This window comes from Stegodyphus dumicola, chromosome 2 (assembly GCF_044657685.1).
Source record: "Stegodyphus dumicola isolate Sdum_Otavi_A_Nest chromosome 2, ASM4465768v1".
In the NCBI taxonomy this organism is placed as follows: domain Eukaryota; kingdom Metazoa; phylum Arthropoda; class Arachnida; order Araneae; family Eresidae; genus Stegodyphus; species Stegodyphus dumicola.
In genome coordinates this window covers 279,313,049-279,335,269 of record NC_140769.1, presented here as the reverse complement: position 1 = coordinate 279,335,269, position 22,221 = coordinate 279,313,049, and the positions used below count along the sequence as shown (strand labels likewise).

The following is a 22,221-nucleotide window of genomic DNA, read 5'->3' as shown; positions in this document are numbered from 1 at the left end:
TGCATCAAATGGTACTTTAGCAGCTATTCTTGATGCAATAAAGGTTCTATCCTTACATGAAAGGAAAAGATGACCCATATCATTTTCATGGCCTACATGTGTTTTCTGGAAATGTGCATAGTATTCCTCTCGTTTTGATTTGACCAATTTTATTTTCGCAGGACAATAAGCATTAATTTTTTTACTGCCCTGTAGCTTTATGTGTCGCTTTCCAGAACTCTGTGAATGAAAATGCCCTGAACGGTGACATGTAAAATACGTAACTGTACCAGTGGCATTTGGTTTTCAGATACATGTATTATAAATTTTGACTTTATTTTCTAAATCATCTTTCCATTAAAAAAAACTTTCATAGGATTCAAATTTTAATTCTGATGTTTCAAGTTTTACATCATGAACTTGTAAAAAGTGTTCATTTATCAACTCATTTTCAAAATCCCCTTTACACAAAGGACATTTATACTGTCTCTTAGTTGAAATGTGATCACCATTACAACTAGAGTCACATATTTTGAGTTTGGATGTTTCACGTACTTTTAAATTTAGAGACTGCAATATGTGTTCATCCGTTGGATGGCATTTCATTACATGCCTTTTCAAACTAAATTTGGAAAAAAAGAATTTCCCACGTCCACATGGAAACTTGTTTGATGTAATCATATCCGTAGAAATATCCGAATTAGTTTGATTTTTTTCATCAGATTGAACATTTGGTTCTGAAAAGGGCCCTTTATTAAAGTGATCATTTGGTCCTGAAAAGGACCGTTTTGTTTTAAAATGATCAGAGATGTTTGATCAAATTAGCTTGCAAACACTCGACTACGAAAATTGCAATACGAGGATTTCCGTTCACTAGCTATTCTATCATTTGAGATCCCTCCCCACAACCGGAAATGACATACTGCGAGCGAAGAGAGTGTGGAACTCTGGGATAGATGAGAACCCAATATCTAGGCGCTTGTTGATTGGACACCTTGGACAAATGTTTCGTTTCTCTTCTTTCTGCCCGAAGGGCGAAAGGCATACAAGAAGAGGATATATTAAAAAAAAAAAAAAAAAAAAAAAAAAAAAAAAAAAAAAAGAGAAGGAGAGAAATAATTTTATAATATTTAACATTAAATTTAAAAGTCCCATGACAGAATTTTGTTAAAGGTGCAGTGCGAAAGAAATCAAACAAGTAAAAATATCAATGGGCTACAGAAGTGTGTGATGCATTCAATTTTCAAATAATAATCTGACATAATTGAAGAAGTGCAACATCATCAGTTATTTTTGCAAAAGACTTTGTAGACAAGGGATTTAGGAGACAGGAAATATATACGGCTTTATTCCTAATTAACATAACACTTCGCCCCAGTTGTATACGCAAGAAAAACTAACATACTTTTATTTAGTTTTTTTTTTTCCGATTCTAAAAACATTTATCCTTTTTTTCATGGAAAAAATAATGCTCTTTCTTGATCAGACATTGTTAATTAGGAATTAGGAATAGATTAGCGTTAATCCGCTTAAGTCGCTATTTCTCCTCTTAAGATAATGTCCAAGACATTTCTTCTTCTATCTTCAATTCAAGACAAATGTCCATATGTTTGTCTTCAAAGTTGTTACAAACTCTTCACGAAGATCAATGAATACCGAACATGAGACACAGTTTGAGAATTTTGACTTGATCACGTGATAATGACGTCATTTAAACATATCTAGCAATTTTAAAATTTTGCGTTAGCACCGATTTATGAAAAATGATGTAATATGCAATATTATTTTGCTAACGTAATGTACGTGACATAGTTTAATATTTTTTTCTGATTAAAATGCCTGTAAATTTGAAATTATCATTCCTCTGAATAAAAGCACTTAAACTTTTATTAGATGTGAAATTTTGTTGATGTGAAGTATGTGATTTCGTATGCATTTAATGTGAATAACGAGAAGAAAAACCAAGGGATTGTGTTTTTTAAAGTAAAAAAAAAAAAAAAAAAAAAGTCATCGCTGTTGCCTAGCGCTTTTGTTATCCATTAAGATGAAAAACTCTGTAGGTGAATATGTAGGAACATTTTACTCCGTAATTCAAGCAATGAGTTTCAACTAAATCAAAATAATTGCGGATTTTATGCAGTTGTAAAGAAACTAAATGAAATTATCGAACTTTGTGTCCTTGTCTAAAATAGTAAATAACGAAATGAATATAAAAAAAAGATTGAGTATGCAATATTAAAGTGTGGCTATAATCCTTGTAATAAAAAGGTTTAAGTTAACAATTTAATTCAAAAAATATATCTCGTGTATATAAAGGCATCTTAAAAGTTAATCTGTCGATCAATTCTGAGAATGCAATAAATTTTCATCTCTTTTGGCCTGAATTGCTTATTTATTAGCCGGGATAACAAGGAATTGGCGTATTTATTAGTTAAAATACATGCATATAGTTTCACGTACAGATGTATCTAAATATATGAGAAACTAGCATAAAAAATTATGAATTATTTTAGATATGTATTTTATTTATAAAATCACTGATTATTCATAATAAGCCATCTGATATATAAACTGTTTTGAAGTGTTCTCAAACAGTTATTTCACTATTACCCTCAGCTGTGTAAAATCTGTAACTATTAATTAGTCATAAATAATATAGCTCTTTGATAGAAATCATAAATATTGTTTTATAAGGATAAATGCCGTTATATCAAACAAATTTATTCCTCAAGCCATAGTTATGTGCCTAGTAGTTAAATTAAGAAGAAACTTACATGTGTGTCATTTCTAAGTTTAGTATTATGAAAGAGTGAAAATGATGATGCAGACCCAGTCAAAAATAAGACGTTTTATTTGTGAATTGTGCAACAAGGCATTTTTACATAAAGCAAATTTGCAACAGCATATGCATGTTCACACGGGTGAGAAACCTCATACTTGTGAGATATGTAAGAAATCATATGTGCGAAAGAGTGATTTGATGATTCATACCCGAATTCATACGGGTGATAAACCGTATGTGTGTAACATATGTAATGAATCCTTTAGACAGAAGTATAATTTACAAGTCCATATGCGTATGCACACGGGTGAAAACCCGTTTGTTTGTAACGTGTGTGGTAAGTCATTTGTGAAAATGCGTACATTAAAAATGCACACACTTATCCATATAGGAGACAAACCATATGTATGTGAGTTATGTGGTAAGGCATGTATACGGAAGGGTGATTTACAAGTGCATATGCTTATTCACAAAGGTGATAAATGTCATGCTTGTGAATTATGCAACAGATCATTTGTGCTTAAATGTCAATTACAGCGCCACATGCGCATACACATTGGTAAGAAAATTCATGTGTGCGACATCTGCAATAAGTCATTTGTACACAAAGATAGCTTAAATATGCATAAGCGTACTCATACAGGTGAAAAGCCACATGTTTGTGAGATATGCAATAAGTCATTTGTAGGAAGACATACATTGAGACGGCATATGTGTACTCATACAGGTGAAAAATTCCACGTATGTGATATATGTAACAAGTCATTTGTGCAGAAAGGAAATCTTACAAAGCACATGCAACTTCACGCTGGTGAGAAACCTTATTTTTGTGACATATGTGGTAAATCATTTGTGGAAAATTGTAAATTACAGCGTCATAGGCGCACTCATACAGATGAAAAGCCTTTCACATGCGATGACTGTGGTAAATCTTTTTTAGAAAAGAGTGTATTGCAGGTGCATGTGCGTACTCATACTGGCGAGAAACCTTTCGTTTGCAGCGTATGTGATCGTGCTTTTGCACAGAGAAGTTCATTAAATGGCCACATGTTTACACATACTGGGAATAAACTTCATACGTGCAACACATGCAACAAGTCATTTGTCCGAAAAACTGATTTACGGGTGCATATGTATAGTCATACTGGTAAGAAACCCTTTGTCTGTGAGCTGTGCAGTAAGTCATTTGGATGGAATTATGAATTGCAAAGGCATTTGCTTGTTCATTCTAAACAAAAATGCAATGCATGTAACATAAGTACCGATTCATTTTCTCAGTCTAATGAGTTGAATCAAAATATGTATATTCATACGTGTGGAAAACCTTATACATGCACTATCTGTAGTGAATCTTTTGCCCAAAAAATTGCATTTCAGATGCATATGTTTGATCATACAGGAGAGAAGCCTTATGAATGTAATATGTGTAGCAAGTCATTCATGAAAAAAAATAATTTACAGCGACATTTACTTACTCATACAGGTGAAAAATCCTTTGCATGTGAAGTGTGTGATAAGGCTTTTGCACAGAAATCAGCATTGCAAAAACATTTACGTACACACGTAGGGGATCAGTCATTCACCTGTAAAGAGTGTAATAAATCATTTAGATCAAAGAAAGAGCTTCAAAGACATGAACTTTCTCATACTGGGCAGATATCATATGATTGTAATTTGTGTTCTGAATCATTTTTTGAGTTAAGTGAATTAGAGCAACATGTGCACAATCATACAGGTGAAAAACCTTATGTCTGTGACATATGTAACAAATCTTTTTTGAAGAAATGCATGTTACAGATTCACATGTATAATCACACAGGTGAGAAACCACATAAATGTGAAGTGTGTAATAAATCATTTATACAGAAGAGTAGTTTATTGCGACATTTACTTGTCCATACGGGTGAGAAATCTCATGTCTGTGAAATATGTAATAAATCATTTGGGCAAAAATCTACATTGCGGAGGCACATTCATACACACTTGGCTGAAATATCTCATGTTTGTGAAGTATGCAATGAAACGTTTAGATGGAAGAAAGAGTTTGAATTGCATATGCATACTCATACTCAATAAAATACATTACATCTGATTTCTCAAGTTATGATTACTATACATTTACGATATATAGCATGTTAAAAGAAGAAATTGTAATCATATATGGATACATTTCTCAAGACTTAATTTCTACGCTAATAGGTGCTGGAACCCTATGAAAAGCCATTTAAAAAGGTAAATAAATAAATTTAAAAAAAAAATAATAAGAAAATTAAATAGAGTCTAAAGAAACAAACAGGAAAAAAAAAAAAAAAAAAAAAATTCTGAAAGGTTTTAGATTTTAAATTATGTCCAAAGGGGCGTTTTTTTAACATTTTGTGTGTTACCTTTATTTATTAAATATCATGTTCTTTGCACTTAAAAAATAAAATTCAGGTTAACAGCAATATCGCAGAATAATTTTAAAATGAGTTGAGTCTCTTTCGAATTTTCTATACACAGTCTCGCACGCTATAGAGATAAAAAGGTTTTTTCTGTACAACGTTGCCATTGCTTGCTTTGAAATCCTTGAGATTGTTAATAAAAAATCCATTAAAGTTTTACAAAATATGAAATCGGTAATAAAACAAATTCCAAATTTGGTCTTCCAAATGTGCATATTCGCAGGAGGATTATGTTATTCAAAATTGGATGGCTCTAGGTACCATTGTTTTATCACAATGCAAGAAATATACATACATTTCTGCAGATTTTTCATTATTTAATTTCTTCAAATATAATACAGGGTGATAATACTGGGTGGCAACAGTTTGAAAAGTGAAAGAGACATTCAGAGTGATTCGACACAAATTCCCCAAACGAAAACAGTAGTCCCTCAGGGACAAAGCCCCTTTGGATTCAAAATAAGTTAATGACAAATAGTTAAATGGAAATTAAAATACAGGAGCTTATCTTATTTAGGGCCCTGGCTGGAATCACGATTTTATTCAAAATCTGAAGTATTGGGGCAAGGCTCTGGCAGAATTTAAGTCCTGACTATAATTAAAATAAAACTGTTAATATTCAGGTAGGCCTCGCGATTTGAGGTAAAATCCTAGTATACAACATGGATTTGTCACTATTTTGAAAATTCTCGCCAACACCAAAATGACCCTTTTTACTGCTCATCATAAATATTGTGTTTATTGCTTATAATAATGTCGCCAAATCCCATGTGTATCGTATACTAGGATTAAACCAAATTTAGTTACAAATCTGTAAATTCAAAATATATTGTGTTTAGTATATCTGATGCACAATTTAATATATTAAATTGTTGTTGCACTGGATAATTAATACAGTACAAAGTTCGTAATCCAGACGTCCATTATCTGGAATGATCTATAATCTGGACCATAAAGCCACAAACTTTTTTTTTTGTATGCTTTATGCATGTGCGTAATGCTTTCACACATGCACGTTTAATGTATAATGAATGGTATAAGCTAGGCTAAAGTTATCTTTACTGATTCTAAGGCATTTCAGTTAATATTGCAGATTGCGCTGTTTCTTAATCTTCTAATTCGATCCGGCTTATTAATTTTTGCAGATTGTTAGAGCAATTTTATAAAAATTAAGCTTGAACTTTCGATTATGTCAAAAAGAGTTTACATATCTGGAGCTGCCAAAGGATCTACAAAGGGAAAGCATGTTTCGATGTCCATCAAACAAAAAGTGGAATTGCTGCAAAAAATGGATAAAGGCATATCCGTGTCAAAATTATGTGAGGAGTATTACAATGAAAAGTCAACTGTATATGACGTAAGCAAAAAAAAAAAAGAACTTTTTGAATTTTTTGTGGATTCCGATACCCCACTTGGCAATGAATAACAGAAAAAGGGTTCATTATGCTAAAAGTGACGATCATGACAAAGTGATGATTGAATGGGTCAGACAGCATCGCAGCGAGGGCGTACCATTGACGGGTCCAATGCTAATGGCTCAAGCCAAAATATTTCATGAAGAAATGAACTTAAACACTGCACATATTCGACAGGTTGGTTAACCAAATTTAAAAATCGCCATGATATAAGACAATTAAAAATTTCAGGTGAAAAAGCTTCAGCTGATACTGAAGCTGCTGAACAATTTGCAGATGAATTCATTGAACTCATTACTAGTAAACAATAATCTCCAGAATAAATTTACAACGCTGATGAAACTGGTCTTTTCTGGCAATATGTACCACGAAATACCTTGGCAACCTCTACAGAAAAGGCTACAACTGGTGTCAAAGATTCCAAAGCGAGACTAACAATTTTAGCGTGTGCAAATGCTGCAGGAATGCACAAGTGCAAACTTTTCGTAATTGGAAAACATGCACGACCTCGAGCATTTAAAGGAGTAACGATTTTCCCCGTTATATATCGCACAAATAAAAGAGCATGGATGACACAAGCTTTGATGAATGATTGGCTTGAAAATCATTTTATACCCGAGGCTCGGCAACATTTGAATTCGGTTGGTCTACCTGATGACTCAAAAACAGTCCTGATTATTGACAACTGTTCGGCGCATACTTCACTTAAAGTTTTAGTGAAAGAAAATGTATCCGTATTATTCTTCCCTTCAAATTGTACGTCTATCATTCAGCCTATGGATATAGGAATAGTGCACGTGCTGAAATGCAAATATAAAGTAGTATTTTTAAAATCTATGTTAAATTTCTTGAACAATGGCAAGACTATTCAAGACTTTTAAAAATTTTTTGCATAAAATCTGCTGTGTGGAGCATCGCAAGATCGTGTGAGGATGTGTTTCCAGATACGTTAAAAAATTAATAATTTATGGCCAGCTACCATATTTCAAGGTGAAGACGATGAAGATGATAGCTGTGAATTTGAAGGTTTTCTGACATCGCGCACTAAAGGTAAAATTTTCCACTTATTTGATTTTGTAAAGAAATATGGAGAAGCGGTAGTAAATGAAGACGATATAACAGAAGTTTTTCATTACGACAAAATTGCCCCAATCATCAATCAATTAACGGACTGCAAATTCTGTAGTATGGTTCTAGATCCAGAAAATACCGCTTCCGATAGTGAAGAAAGTGACAGAGAGGTTATTGAAAATGAAAAAATTTCGATTGACAAGTTAGTCAGTATTCTCGACACAGCAATTATAGGACTTGAACAGCGGAACTTTGTAACTGAACAAGAAATTATGTCTGTTTATAGAATTAAAGAGAAAGATTAGCACAAAACACTAAGCAACTTAAACAACTTACATTGAAAGAAAAGTTTAATAAAGTAAAGAAATACATATTAAGCTTTTTTTTTTTTTTTTTTTTTGTAAATTTTGATACTCTTTAGATCATAATTGCTCTTTATTTCATAAATTACGGTTACATATTTTTAATTGTATAATTTTTGCATGCCATCTTACCAGATTTAAATTGATTATATATAATCCGGAAAAAACCCCAATCTGGAATCGCCGAAGTCCTGACGAGTCCAGATTACGGACTTTGTACTGTATATTAATTTCTTGCACAGGTTACTTACTATATTAACATATGCAGCAAAATTTGCTATCTTGTATGTTAAATACTTAAACTTTTTTTGGTAATACTACTTAAGAAATAAAATGAGATACTTACATATTATCCTGTTGACCATGAAAGTTGGTCAAGCTCCCACCAAAGTTATGCCAATCATTACTGTGGAACACTGAAAGTGATAGCTCTTTAGTTAATAAACAATCAGTATTCACTCTACTTCATAAAAAGATCTTATCAGTTTCTACTACAGTCAAAAGTCGTTAATTCGGACACCCATAATCCGGACCTCAAAGCTAAAAACTTTCTGCGCATGCGCCGCGTTGGCACATGCGCACAGGCGTTTTACGCGTGCGCGTGAGACCTTGACTACTGCGCATATGCGTGTGCGCAAGTGCAGAATACGTTTTTGCCTGCGCGTTTAATGTATAACGGATGGTGTAAGCTAAAATTATCTAATTATCTATTTCAGTTAATGTTAATGATTACGTTGTTCCTTAATCTTCGAATTGGATCCCGCTTATTATTTTTTGCAGACTGTAAGAGCAATTTTATAAAAGTAAACTTGAACTTTCGATTATGTCAAATAGAATTTCCGATGCTGGAACTTCCAAAGGATCTACAAAAAGAAAGTATGTTTCGATGTCCAACAAACAAAAAGTGGAATTGCTGCATAAAATGGATAAAGACATGAAGAATGTGACAGAGAGGTTAGTGAAAACGAAAAAATTTCGATTGACAAGTTAGTCGGTATTCTCGGCACAGCAATTAACGGGACTTGAACAGCGGAACTTTGTAACTGAACAAGAAATTATGTCTGTTTATAGAATTAAAGTGAAAGTATTATCACATAAAACGAAGCAACTTAAACAACTTACATTGAAAGAAATGTTTAATAAAGTAAACAAATAAATATTAAGGTTTTTTTTTTTTGGTAAATTTTGATACCCTTTAAATCATAATTGTTCTTTATTTCATAAATTACGGTTTCATATTTTTAATTTTAGAATTTCTGCATGCCATCTTACGAGATTTAAACTGATGATCTATAATCCGGAAAAATCGATAATCCGGAATCGCCGAAGTCCCGACGAGTCCGGATTAACGACTTTTGACTGTATTTTATTAAGCCCTCCAATTTTACCGGAAGCTTTGTGTAGAACACTATGGATACAATCCACCTCCATGGTAATTTCTAGTCAGTTTCATTTTGTCGACCATATTCAGCTGACCACATCATGTTCATTAATAGACAGCTTTTTATGGTGGAATTCTGTAACATTGAAAATAATGCACTGCTTAGTATTCTTCAGAGGGCAGGTTCCAAATTTTAATAAATAAAAAAAATAAAATTTGAAAGCTTTCAGATTTTACATTCTGCCCAAAGAGGCTTTTTTTAACGTTTTGTGTGCTACCTTTATTTATTAAATATCAAGTTCTTCCCACTTAAACCATAAAATTGAATTCAACAGCAATATCACTGTGAGAATATCTTTAGAATTTCCGATACACAGTCTAGCGCACTGGAGATAAAAATGTTTTTTTTCCCCATACAGTATTGCCATTGCTTGCTTTGAAAACGTTGAGCGAGTTAATCAAAAATTGGTTGAAGTGTTACAAAATAGGAAATCAATAATAAAACAAATTTCAAATTCGGACTTCCAGATGCCCATATTTAGTAGAAGATTAAGCTCTAGTGTGGAATTGGGTGCCCCCCTCGAATGGCAACAAATTTTGTTAAACTTTGACGATGAAACCTCATTTCTGGTTACCATGATAGTTCTAACTTTCTGATTTTTTCTTAATGAAAATAGATTGATGTGTACATGGACAAAGTTAAGACGGTGCAGAATGCCTACTTTGTGTAATTCTCTGATTTTTTTTTTTTTTTTCCAGTGAAAATAGAATTGATGTGTACGTGGACACAGAGCTTCTGTAATTCTTTGACTTCTTTTTTTGGTTTTGTGTAACAGCCATCTTGAAATTGTGCCTTCCTGGCACCGATCTTGGCGTCAAGAAAGAATCGCCAAAAAACAAGGGGCACGTAATTGTAAACTTTTACCGAAGATTACATTATTCAAAATTTGATGGCCCACCAGCGGCCGAGCGGTAAAGTCGCTGAACACTGGTAGTTCGGTCCGAGGTTCGAATCCCGCGAACGGGCTGGCTGCATGGGCGTTTTCGTGGTTTTCCCCATGTGTAACGTGTATACGAGCCAGTTTCCCTTAGAAAGTCCTCCACGAAGGCATCCCTCCTCTTAGGCAGATAGCCCTCGAGGCTTTGCCATAATCACACACACACGTATTTCAAAATTTGATGGCTCTAGGTACCGTTGTTTTATCACAATCCAAGAAACATACCTACATTTATGCAGATTCTTCATTATTTAATTTCTTTAAATATGTCACAGGGTTCTAAGTTCTAATATTTGGTGCCTCAGAGTTGGTCACACTAGAGTGACACATAACTATCTTTTGAAAGCTGAGAATGAGCCTGTTTGTTCAAATTGTAATGTTTGTTTATCTGTTTGTCATATTTTAATTGAGTGCCCATATTTTAAAAGTCTTCGTCAGAAACATTTTAATAGCTGTGACTTACCTCTTGACCGTTTAATCGGAAGAGAGGCTAATTGTAATTTATTTTATTATTTAAAAGAGACTGGCTTTTACTACCTAATGTTATTTATTTTAAAGATTGTGTCTTGGATTTTAATGTGTGCTGTGTGCTTTTACCTTGTTTTTATTAACTTAACTCTCTGGATTTGGTACATTTGTCTACTTGTTTTTATTTATTGTAGTTTAATTTCATCATCTGTAATCATCCCATCCTGTGTTTGGCTCGTTTTAATCATCTTTAGTTTTGCACCAATAAACTCTCACTCACTCTAACATTTGGTGACAACAATTTGAAAAGTGAACCAACATTTATAGGGAACCAATGCAAAATGCCAAAACGAAATTAATAGCCCTTAATTAACGGCTATTAATTAATTTCTGGGCTAACGCCCTTTGGGCTAATAATTTTTTCTCCCCCCAAAATGCTAGGAATAAATACAGCAATAACGGTTTATTTATGTCCTTGTTCATGATAACTAAATGTTGCTTACTAAGAATCAATCACAGCTACATCAAATGAAAGTGAGATGTTTTGAGTGCATCGTTAAGTCATGCTTATCCATAATTGATGCTAAATCACACTGCTTGGTATTCACAATTGACAGGATAATATGTAAGTACCTAAAATGTTTTAGTAATGAAATCATATGAAAAAGATTTTTTTAAAAGATTAATTTAGACAGTTTCGTATATCGCAATCTGTTGAATTATTAATTTGCATGGTAGACATAACAAATGGTTGAGATCAAAATCTAAATTTGCCTGTTTCTCAGAGTCTGAGTTTTGAGCTGAAATGCTATTTTGATGGTGTCTGAAACTATATTTAAAGCTGCTGTAAAAAGTCTTGACTTTTGACATTTAGTAGCCTTTCAAATTCAGGTTTGCCCTATTGAAGATCATCCCAGAATTAAGCTGGAATTACTTTGATAAAATAACATACATATTGGCTGTAAAATTTAATATATTAAATTTCAAATGTTCAGAATCTTTCAGATTTCTCACACAAATTGTAATTCTTAGTTTTAACTTAATCTTTCATTGCTTCTGAGAAGAATTTCAATCAGATAAAATTTGAATTTGTATGCCTTTTAAATATTTGCTGTTTTATATGCCTTTTAAATATTTGCTGTTTATTAAGTGTTATTTGTACTTGTGAGTTTTCAAATTGAAACTGAACTTACTCTGGTATTTCTTTTGTTCAACAGCCACATAATTTCTTAATATCTTACTACTTACTTGTAACTCATGCATGAACTGATAAAGACAACAGCAAACAAAAAGTTATGGACGTCTTTTAAATCACTCAAATGAACTACAAATTCTCCAGATGAATGAACACGATAATTTAAAAAATAAACAGCTATTTATTCATTTAAAATGCAGCCTAAATCAGCATTGTTAGCATAAATAACATAAAAAAAAGCTGAGAACACTGCATTCTAAACATTACGTAAACAAGAAAAAATGTACTTTTTTAATATCAATAATAATCATTGCCATTTTAACAAGAAAAGTAATAATAAAACAAAAGTTGAAAGTAATAGGTGAAGTAGTAGTTAAGTTTAAATAATGATATTAATTATTGTACAATCTTTAACAAATGTTATACTTACATATACATTGACAAAATACAATTTGTTATTGATTGTGAAAAATACTTGGACATCAGTTACTTAGTATTTTGACTATTTGAATATTTTCCACAGCAAAATGTACTTAAAAAAATTTTAACTTTTCTAATTAAATTGTGTTTCATTTTGAATTCCTTTCTTGATGTCATATCTTATCCTTAAAGTACGAAATTATGTTCCAACCTTCATCATAGAATCCTTAAATTTTAAAGTAATTTGTGCTTCTGTACTTTTCTGACTTTATTTAATCATTTTCAAACTTAAATGGCTGAGTAGATAAGACTGCTGAACACTGGTAATACAATCCATGTTCAAATCCTTATGAAAAGGCTGACTGTGAGAGTATTTTCATGGTTCTTCCTATGTTTAATATAAATATGAGAAATTTCCTTGGTAAGTCCTCTACAAACTGTGGCTAAAGTGCAGAATCACCCACTTACTTGTTTGGCGCTTTTTACAAGAGTAAGAAGAATTGGATTTTTGTCAACTTTCTTTGACTTTTTAAAAGAAAATAGGTCGATGTGTACATGGATAAAGTCAAGAGTGTGCGCAATGTCATTTTTGTACAATTGTGGGATTTTTTTTAAGTGAAAATAGGTCGACGTGTACATGGATACTGCGTATGTGCAATTCTTAAAAACGTGCCAAGCAGTGGGCGATTCTGCACTTTCACCCAAACTATAACTTCCCTTAGGCATATAATTCTAGTATCCTGCAACATATTCAAATGAACAAGCTAGTCATCATCAAAAGCTGTGTGCCCGTTTTAGGGAGTATTTATGAATGTATGTATGTATTTTAACGAAAATTTTAATTTATCTGAAAATTGTTATTTGTTTTCTTAGTTGGAATAAACAGATCAAAATTGTTTCACATTTTGCATTTTTATTACACGTAGCCAAATGCAATATCTATCTGTTAATAAAACAAGAAATTAAAAAAATTCTGATTGAACGTTTTTTAAGTTTTTTTTTTTTTTCCAGTTCAGAACCTTGTATCAAACTTCTAATACCATCTTCTCATTGTTGATTTGTTTATGACATCAAACACTGAAATTCGAATATTTTTGGGGGGGATGCCATGTGGCTAAATATTTCCTACATGCAAAAATGAAATGGTATCTCTCATTCGATAGAAATATTGATTTTTCTAATGAAATTTGCCTGCCTATAAAGTCATGTACATAATTACTACCATGATGCAGTGTAGATGAAAATTTGCACACAGTTAGCTCAATACCAGGAAATCATAGTTGCTGTGGGTTTATCTTCAGGTGTAGTAACCCTTTACCAATGGACTAGTACAGAATGGTATGAAAGATGGTTCTTCTCAGAATACTCAAATTCATCAAGTTTTTTGATTTCTCACAACCAACTCTGTATCCCACCTGATTCCAAGTTCCTAAATTTCTTGCAGTAGAACTTTTATAACAAAAGAAGCAATGTATCCAGCTGGATCATATATTCTTGCAGCTGTTTTCAAGACATGTCATTTCATTATTTTATATTTTTTGGATGATCATTCTAAAAACTTTTGCATATCTGACTCCCAACCCTCTATACTTGTATTCGAAATCATGCCCGACTTGTCTCTGGATAAACTAAATGTTTTATTGTCATAGATTCTTGTGTGGAATAATAATCTAAAATATACACTTTCAAAATGAAAAACTTTTTTTGAAGGGGCAGGAGAGGTAATGTACTATTCTTGGTATTCCCTTATTATAATAGCCCCCAAAATTTATTGCTAATAAATTGATGTGAAATAATTTTTGCTTTGCCTTTATGTTACATTTATATATGCCTATAATGAATTAAAAATAAGCAAAGTGTAAAATGCCAAACAGATTAAAAATTACAGAATTCATTAATAATGTGCAAATGTAGTATTTATATTGTGTAAATATGTTAATTACAAATAGTAAAAGTTTTTCAAATTCCTCAAAGCAAAACCTTATTCATGACTAATAAAATCAAAAAAACTAAAATTCTTCAAGAAAATTTTTTCCTCTCATGAAATGTCTTACTCCTCATCTAACAAAATATAAGACTTAAAAATTACACCTTGATTTGTTTTCTGCAAAATTAGAGTTATTCAGATAATTCATAGAGCCAATCTGAATACAGTAATTACGTACGAATGCAAAAACTTTGGCGGTAATGTGGTGATTTTTTGTAGATAAAAAGTTATTTATTAGGTGCAAGTTGGTGGTTTTATCAACGTATGAAATGGAACCATCCTTTAGTAATTTAAAAATAGCTAAATTTTACCTATTAAGCCTCTGAGCGTTATGACCGGGTTTATCTGGTCATCAGAAGTTTTGCTACTTGATATATAATAGCTTATAATTTAAGATATTTTGCTTTCTTACTTTCTTTAATAATATAAATACCATCTTAATGAATGTAAGTTTATGAAAATGTAGACTGAAATAAGTAATTCTACAAACTAAATTAATAAATGCTATTTAATTTATTATTTATTATTTATTATGCTTCATGACAGATCTAAAATCCTGTGTCACTCAGAGGGTTAAATTAGTATTACATAATTCATTACAAAATAAAACAAATTTGCAGGAAAATATATTTCTCTCCAAATCTTTGTGTAATTTTTTGTGCTATTCTTCGCCCCAAGTATTCAGAGATTTGTTTAGATTAATAATAATAAAAAAAAAAAGTCTTAGAATTGCAGAGATATGGTACTATGCAAACTCTAATAACATTGACTCTCTACAAAATGCATATCCTCATAGTTTCCTTTAGAGATTTTGCACCAAAATTCTGTGTTCTTGAAGAAATTTTACTGCACTTTCTTTCATCTCGGGCCAACTTCACAAGTGCATAATTTGTGATTAATTTAAAAGTAAGTTTAAGGCATAAAATATTATGATTTCTTATAAAAGCCACTGGAATGCATGCGAAAATGGTGACACTGCTTGATTGAAAGATTGTTATGCTCATGATTGCCAGATTCTGAAAATTTGGCATTTCTACTAAGGTGGTTGTGATAACGTGTAAGTACCCTGAACAGTGGTGGCTCGTAATAAGCACTATGGAACTGCAGCACACCCAATTTGCACTTATTATTATTTTTAATATTTAATATTGTGTGCTTTTTAGTCTTTAATTCTTTCTTTATACTTTTATAATACATAATTCTTAAGACCAAGGAGATCCAGATATCAAAGAGAAAGTTATTGATCTTTTCGCACAAATTAAAACAAGAAGAATGGATTTCATTTTTAAATGAATAGACAAAGATTGAACTGTAACAATTTTGGCTAAAGTAATTAGGAAATGTTTAATTTTTTTTCTTGTAAGATTTCATGAAGTTTCAAAATAAATTTTCTTTTTATACATGTTTGTTTTCTTTTAGACAATTGTGTCCACCAGCGGCCGAGCGGTAAAAATGTTGAACACTGGTTGTTTGGGCCGAGATTCGAATCCTGCGAACGGGTTGGCTGCATGGGCGTTTTCGTGGTTTTTCCCATGTGTAATGTGTATATGAGCCAGTTTCCCTTAGAAAGTCCTGCACGAAGGCATCCCTCCCTTTAGGCAGATAGCCCTCGTGTGCTTTGTCATTAATTAAATAATCCAGTCCTTTAAAACAGTTTTTAAAGGTTAATTTTTTTTGGAACAGCACCCTCACTAATTTTAGCCACGAGCCACCTCTGACCCTGAATACAAAATAATTGTATTGTACTTGAAATGGATTATATGACATAGTCATCTAAATTGCTTTGCTTTTATTGTTCACTTTACATATCATGCTGAGTTTACTTTTGTGTATGGATTATTTTGGTTGATGAGATCACCACAATGTTTGTTTTATGAATAAGGTTTTGTCTGTGAAGTATTTGAAAAATTTTTACTACTTGTATTTAATATTATTGAAACTGAATGTTTTAATTTGACTTGTCCATTTAAACAATTTTTCATGATTACTGAGTATACTAATTTCTGTCTTTCTTTGCTAAATGAATTGATATGCATATTAACTTACAATTCTATTTTTTTTTTTTTTTTTTTTTTTTGTGGTGTGTGTGTGTGTAATTTATCTAATGTTTCAGTTTGAATTTTTTTTTGCTGTCTTCCATTTTGGTCTGACTGCATATAGTAATATGCTTAAAAATTCAAAAGTCCTGTATTCTATTGTTTATTTATCGTCTGCAGAGTTTTTGCAAATATAAATTGTATCAAAACTGCAAAAAAGAATGAAAGTTACCCATAAAATGTTACAGTACTCTTCTGTTGGTGGGAACAGATTCAGAAATGTGTGTATACACATGTGTATGTATGTGTGTACTTATCTATGTGGGTGTATACATGCACATATGTTCATACATACATGAGCACATAATCCATTCATACATTCCTGAATCTGCCCCCCCCTCCCCCAATAACAGAACAGTACCAATATTACTTATGCAGCATAAAACAAATTATTCTTAGAAAAATAGTATTAATGTATGGGAATACTTAAGAAATTTCATGTTTATCATGTCATGTTGTAATTCACTGGTATAGTTATGTATGTTTTACATAACATACATAACTATACCAGTATAGTTATGTATGTTACTGGTACTATACTGGTATAGTTATGTATGTTAGATATAAGCAATACATATGTATTTGATAATAAGTATGTATGACTATGTAATCATATTAGTTGCATATATAAAAAAATGTCCTTATATAAAATGTATGGCCAATGATTTGTATTGAAAATTATGTATATTTGATGGAAAATCTTGTTCACGCGAACTACAAGTTATTTGTGCAAGACATGTATAGGCATTCAAGCATAGCTGTGGCCAAAGAAATATAAACTTTATGTGGACATTGTGTTAAAAATTATTTGATTAAGGCTCACTCATTGGAACATATTAAAGATTTACTTGAATGGGAACAAAATTTAGAAATTTATTAGAGTAACTTACAGTTATACAAGCAGGAAAATAATTTGAGTGTAAACTTTCATACACAAGAAACCTGAATTATTAATTTAAAAAAACTGCATATTTTTAGAGGCCTTTAAAGTGAATGTATTTTCAAATACTTAGTGTACACTTTTCATAAATAAATCAGAAATTCTCAGTGCCTCTCAAATGAAAACATACACATACATGTTAAAACTTGAAATAACATTAGACAGAACTCCTAAAATTAATAGAGTCAAAAAAAAAAAAAAAAAAAAAATCTGGAAATATAAATTGGGAACAAGGAAAGCTTTAAAGTATAGGATAAAATTTAAAAATAACATAGTCAAAAGAAAGTTTTATGTAAATACACAAAAATTAATAATAATTAATAAAATTAACAGAAATAAATTAATTATTGGTAATTTTATGATATATGTATATGTGTAAATAATTTTTATGAAATTTGTATTGTATTATTTTAAAAAAAAGCTTCATAAATAAATTATGTTTTAAAATAAAATAATCTAAAAGTATTAATATACTATAAAATATTAATACTTTTAGATTATTTTATTTCAAAACATAATAATAAAAAATAATATTATAATAAAAAGTGTTATTAGAACTTTGATTTATCTAGAGCGTGCTATCATACTGCCCTGGGGGTTTCAGCATTTGAAGCAGCTTATGTAATATATAACAGACATTCAATTACTTGATGATTTGGAATTTTTTGGTAAGCAATATTGGGTACTTTTCCGTTTCGCCGGCGCAAATCTCGCCAAGCAGACTTTATTGGCGACAACATACAGTACACACATAAAAAATATTAAAAAAATGTTAGTTCTAAGAATTCCTTTTTCGAAGGCATAAACATTTTAATATCGCTTAAAATTTTATAAAAAGCCAATAAATTTGTAAAAAGCATTAATTTAAGAATTTACTATGCTTTCATGGTTCAACATCCTGATTCGCCGGTTTATATCACGTGACACCAAGCGATCTCATCTCACGTAAACTACTCTACAAAAATCTAATGCTCTCAGTAATTATCTACATTAATTTCAAGTTAAATCTTAATTTGGAACACAAGTTTAAATGCAAGAAATATTTCAATTCGTACGAATAGCTTACTTAGAAATTATGTAAAACTGCAGTGCTTTACTTTGCTCATGCATTCTCGTTAGAATTGATGAATTTAACACTTGACTTTACCTTTTCTATATTTTCGGCTTCGGGTTAAGCGCTGTGATTGCATCCTGATTGACTTAATTACCGAAAATGGCCTTAGACATAAAACTGAACAATCTGATAAATATTCTATGTAATTATATGCCACTATTGAAAGAAACAATCAATATGATAAGAAAAAGCTGCAACTTGTTTTGAAAATGAGGCGTAAAAGGAATATTCCATTCCAGCGAGAATTTTCCGTTTGGCATCGGTTGTACCATTATTGGCGACTTTATCGCTTGCGCCGGCAAAACGGAAAAGTACCCAATATTGTTTTGCTAAACAAAAATTTTTAAAAATTAATGTCAGCTTTTCTAGTTAACTTAAATTTCTCCAGCTAGTCATTATTAATAAGTGAAATGTTTCTTAAATTATTCTGAAAATTATTTTCATTAACTTTAATTCTTGATTAACTAAGATATTATTCTGAGCTAAGAGTAAATATTTCAGAACTTCCTGTGTGAAATCTTTAAATGTCAAGTAATTTGCATTTTCATGATTTTCTATATTATTTGGTCATTTTCAGAAGCATCTTGTTTTTTCTGTTGTGAATGTTTAAAATGTTACTTCTTAAGAAAACTGCAGTTTGTTTTTAAAATGTAATACATACTAATAGTTAGCTATTAAATAATGTTTGAAATCCTTGATGAATCCTAAGCTGGCAGTAACTTGCAAACAATATCTAGCTGACTTGTTTTTTGATATATCCCTTACCTTTTTAAAACTTAATGCTCAGTGCCTCACACGCAAAAATTAAAATTTTACTTATGATTCAGTAGGTTCTATAATGCCAATATTTTTTATAATTAAAAGTATAAATGTGTTGCCAAAAAATTAGTCTAAAATTTGCTTTTGTGTATATAAAATATCTGTAATTTTTAGCTCCTTTTAAATGTATATAAAGAAGAATATAATTAAAAATGGGTATTCTGATGAGTAGTTACATGAATTATAGTATTTTTAAGTATATTTTTAGAAATAATTAACATGACATTTTGCTGGGATGAATTAACCATGTTAATTGAGGGATTGTCATATATGCAGTCACCTGTTTGAAATTTTTTTAGACAAACTTTGCAAAATTCTTTTTAAACATTATTTAGTTTAATGGTTTTATATGAAAAATTAGCATCAAGATGGTGTATTCTGTGTATGAATAGTGTGCTAGAGTGAATTTATATAATTTTACTGAGTTCCAAAATATTTTGTAAAATGCATGATTTATTTGTTACGCTTTAGGTATCTAATCTTATATCAAAAGAATTTCTCATTATTAAGAATAAAGAGCAACATAGAAATTAGAGGCCATTTTAAGCCTGATTTGACAACAACATTGAACATTTATTGCAAGATTTGGTCAGTATTCAAATTTAAACTATGTAAATGGTTTTGAAAGACTGTCTTTTTTCCCCCATTTTAAATACATTTTAAATTTAAATAAATTTTAAATCTATATTATTTATCAATTTAAGCATTATTAATTTCCTGCAATGACTTTAAAATATCTAAATGTATGAATATTCATTTAGCAAGATACATTCAACCTACATTTTTTAAATTTCATTTCACTTTAACAAAGTGCTTGTTTGTTTTAATTTATTAGCTTTTCTTCTTTCTGCTTATTTTATCTTTCTCATTCATTGAAAGCTGTATCACAACTGTCAATTTTAATCTCTCTGTATTTATTTATTCATTATTTATATATTAAGACTGTGAAAAGTGTTCTGCATGTTAACCATGTAGATGTTAAATAATTCCTTGGATGTGCGTGTATAGTGGTTGAAGAATTATTTATTTCTGAAATAGTGTATTAATCATCTACTTATTTCTGTATTTGTCATATATGAAAATTCAGTAATCATGTAGTATGCGATCTACCACATTTAATTTATTATTTATTTCTTAGATGGCACTACTAATACACTATTTTTGAATTCAGATGTGCAGTAAAAATGGCAGGGAAAAAGATGATTTAAACAACAACCAATTTTAGTGCTGTCATCTAACAAATAATTAACTAATTAAAAGTGGTAGGTAACATACTACATGATTACCAAAAATTCTAATGTGATGTAAACACTCAGTTGTTCCTTCTTTGAAATGGAATGCTGTTCATTGTGTTTATATGTTTTGAGATTTTTAAGAGCAAAAAACAGAAGTTTGAAATGTGAAACTTGTAATGAAATTAAAGAAAATTATGATATTTATCAGTCATGTACTTTCTTTCTTTCCACCAACAGCGAGGCAGCCGATCCACTGGGGCAGTTAGTATATCGGCCAGATAGCCCCGCTGACAGAAATAACTTGGTGAACATAACACACTTCGGTACATATTGTGCTCAAGACTAGTGCTAGGGGCAGTGCAAACAAGTGCTGGATAAGACGATAGTGCAGTGATGAAAGACGGGTGCATTGCGGGTGATGAGAGCAATTTCAGTTACATAGAGTTATGGATAGGTGGCTACAAAAGGCATCCACAACGTGAACAATAAATGAGTACAGTGAGCAATTAACAGAGTGACTGATAAAACAGTAAAAATAATATCTAAAATAAGGCAAAAAACTAAATAGCAACACTAAAAAGCAAAATAATATATATATAAAATAAGGCAAAACAGTGAAAATAATACATAAATTAAAGCAAAATACATAATTCAAGGTACACAATTCAGAGTTTACAGTTCAAGGAGATAAGTATAAACAGGGAAAAAAAACAGAAAAAGCTAACTTAAAATAAATTCATTACAGGTACAGAGTATATGGGCGCTGTGCTGGTGACGAGGATGGCAGTTGAGAGTTACTTCAGCCTGTCCGAGATTTTGCGTGCAATATTTATACAATTGCATATGCATTTCAATGCATAGCGATTTTTCGAAATAGCTTCGGCCCATGGATGTGGTCTGCTACTGGTTGCCTACGATGATGTTTGGCAGTCTCTCTGCAAGCGAACAGATAGTGGTCCGGATCTCCTGCCATCCGACATGAGCAATGGTCATTTTCGCGTCGTCTGAAGTGATGCCGGTAAGTCATGAAGGGACCATGCCCTGTTATAAACTGAGTGAAGTAAGGGGAGCCACTTTTTAGAAGCTGGCAGACTTTTGAAAAAAATGTCTGAACTTTTCTGTCAGTGGTTTCTGTCTCCCACAGATGTTGCCAACATTTCCGTAATTCTCTCTCGAGCTCAGCTTTTAAGAACAAGCCCGGGAGAGGCATGTCCAAGTGTGCAAACGAGGGGTCAGTTGCTGCTCTTTTGGCTATTGCATTACCCAGTATTCCAGTGTGGGCAGGTACCCACTGGAGTTCAGGCCTATAGTATTTTGGTGTTCTTAGTAAGAGTTTTAGTATGGCCCTGACGAGTGGATTTTTACTGAATGTGCCTTCGATTGCCTGAGGCTGAATAAATACTGGAATAGTATTTTCCAGTGCATAGACAAGTGCAGCTTTTAATGCAATCAGTTCAGCCTGAAAAACTGAGTTGTGGTGCTTACTTTCCAGATGATCCAATATTTTGCATTTTCTGT

General features: G+C 31.5%; 1 protein-coding gene and 1 long non-coding RNA gene across 2 annotated transcripts in view; both read left to right on the top strand.

The window, feature by feature from the left end:
- Nucleotides 1-20,907, top strand: part of LOC146998984 (uncharacterized) — a 48,164-nt gene extending 27,257 nt beyond the window's left edge. The window contains exon 2 of the long non-coding RNA XR_015039903.1: nucleotides 15,919-20,907. This is a non-coding gene — a long non-coding RNA (uncharacterized LOC146998984). The remainder of the gene's footprint in view (nucleotides 1-15,918) is intronic.
- On the top strand, nucleotides 14-20,907 carry LOC118192349 (uncharacterized). The gene has a single exon (XM_085812211.1). The coding sequence runs from the start codon at nucleotides 2,795-2,797 to the stop codon at nucleotides 4,835-4,837; it is 2,043 nt and encodes a 680-aa protein (XP_085668337.1). The 5' UTR covers nucleotides 14-2,794; the 3' UTR covers nucleotides 4,838-20,907.
- Nucleotides 20,908-22,221: the final 1,314 nt, after the last annotated feature.

Excerpts from the sequence above, each read along its gene's own strand:
- LOC118192349 (XM_085812211.1), top strand. The coding sequence starts at position 2,795 with ATGATGATGCAGACCCAGTCAAAAATAAGACGTTTTATTTGTGAATTG.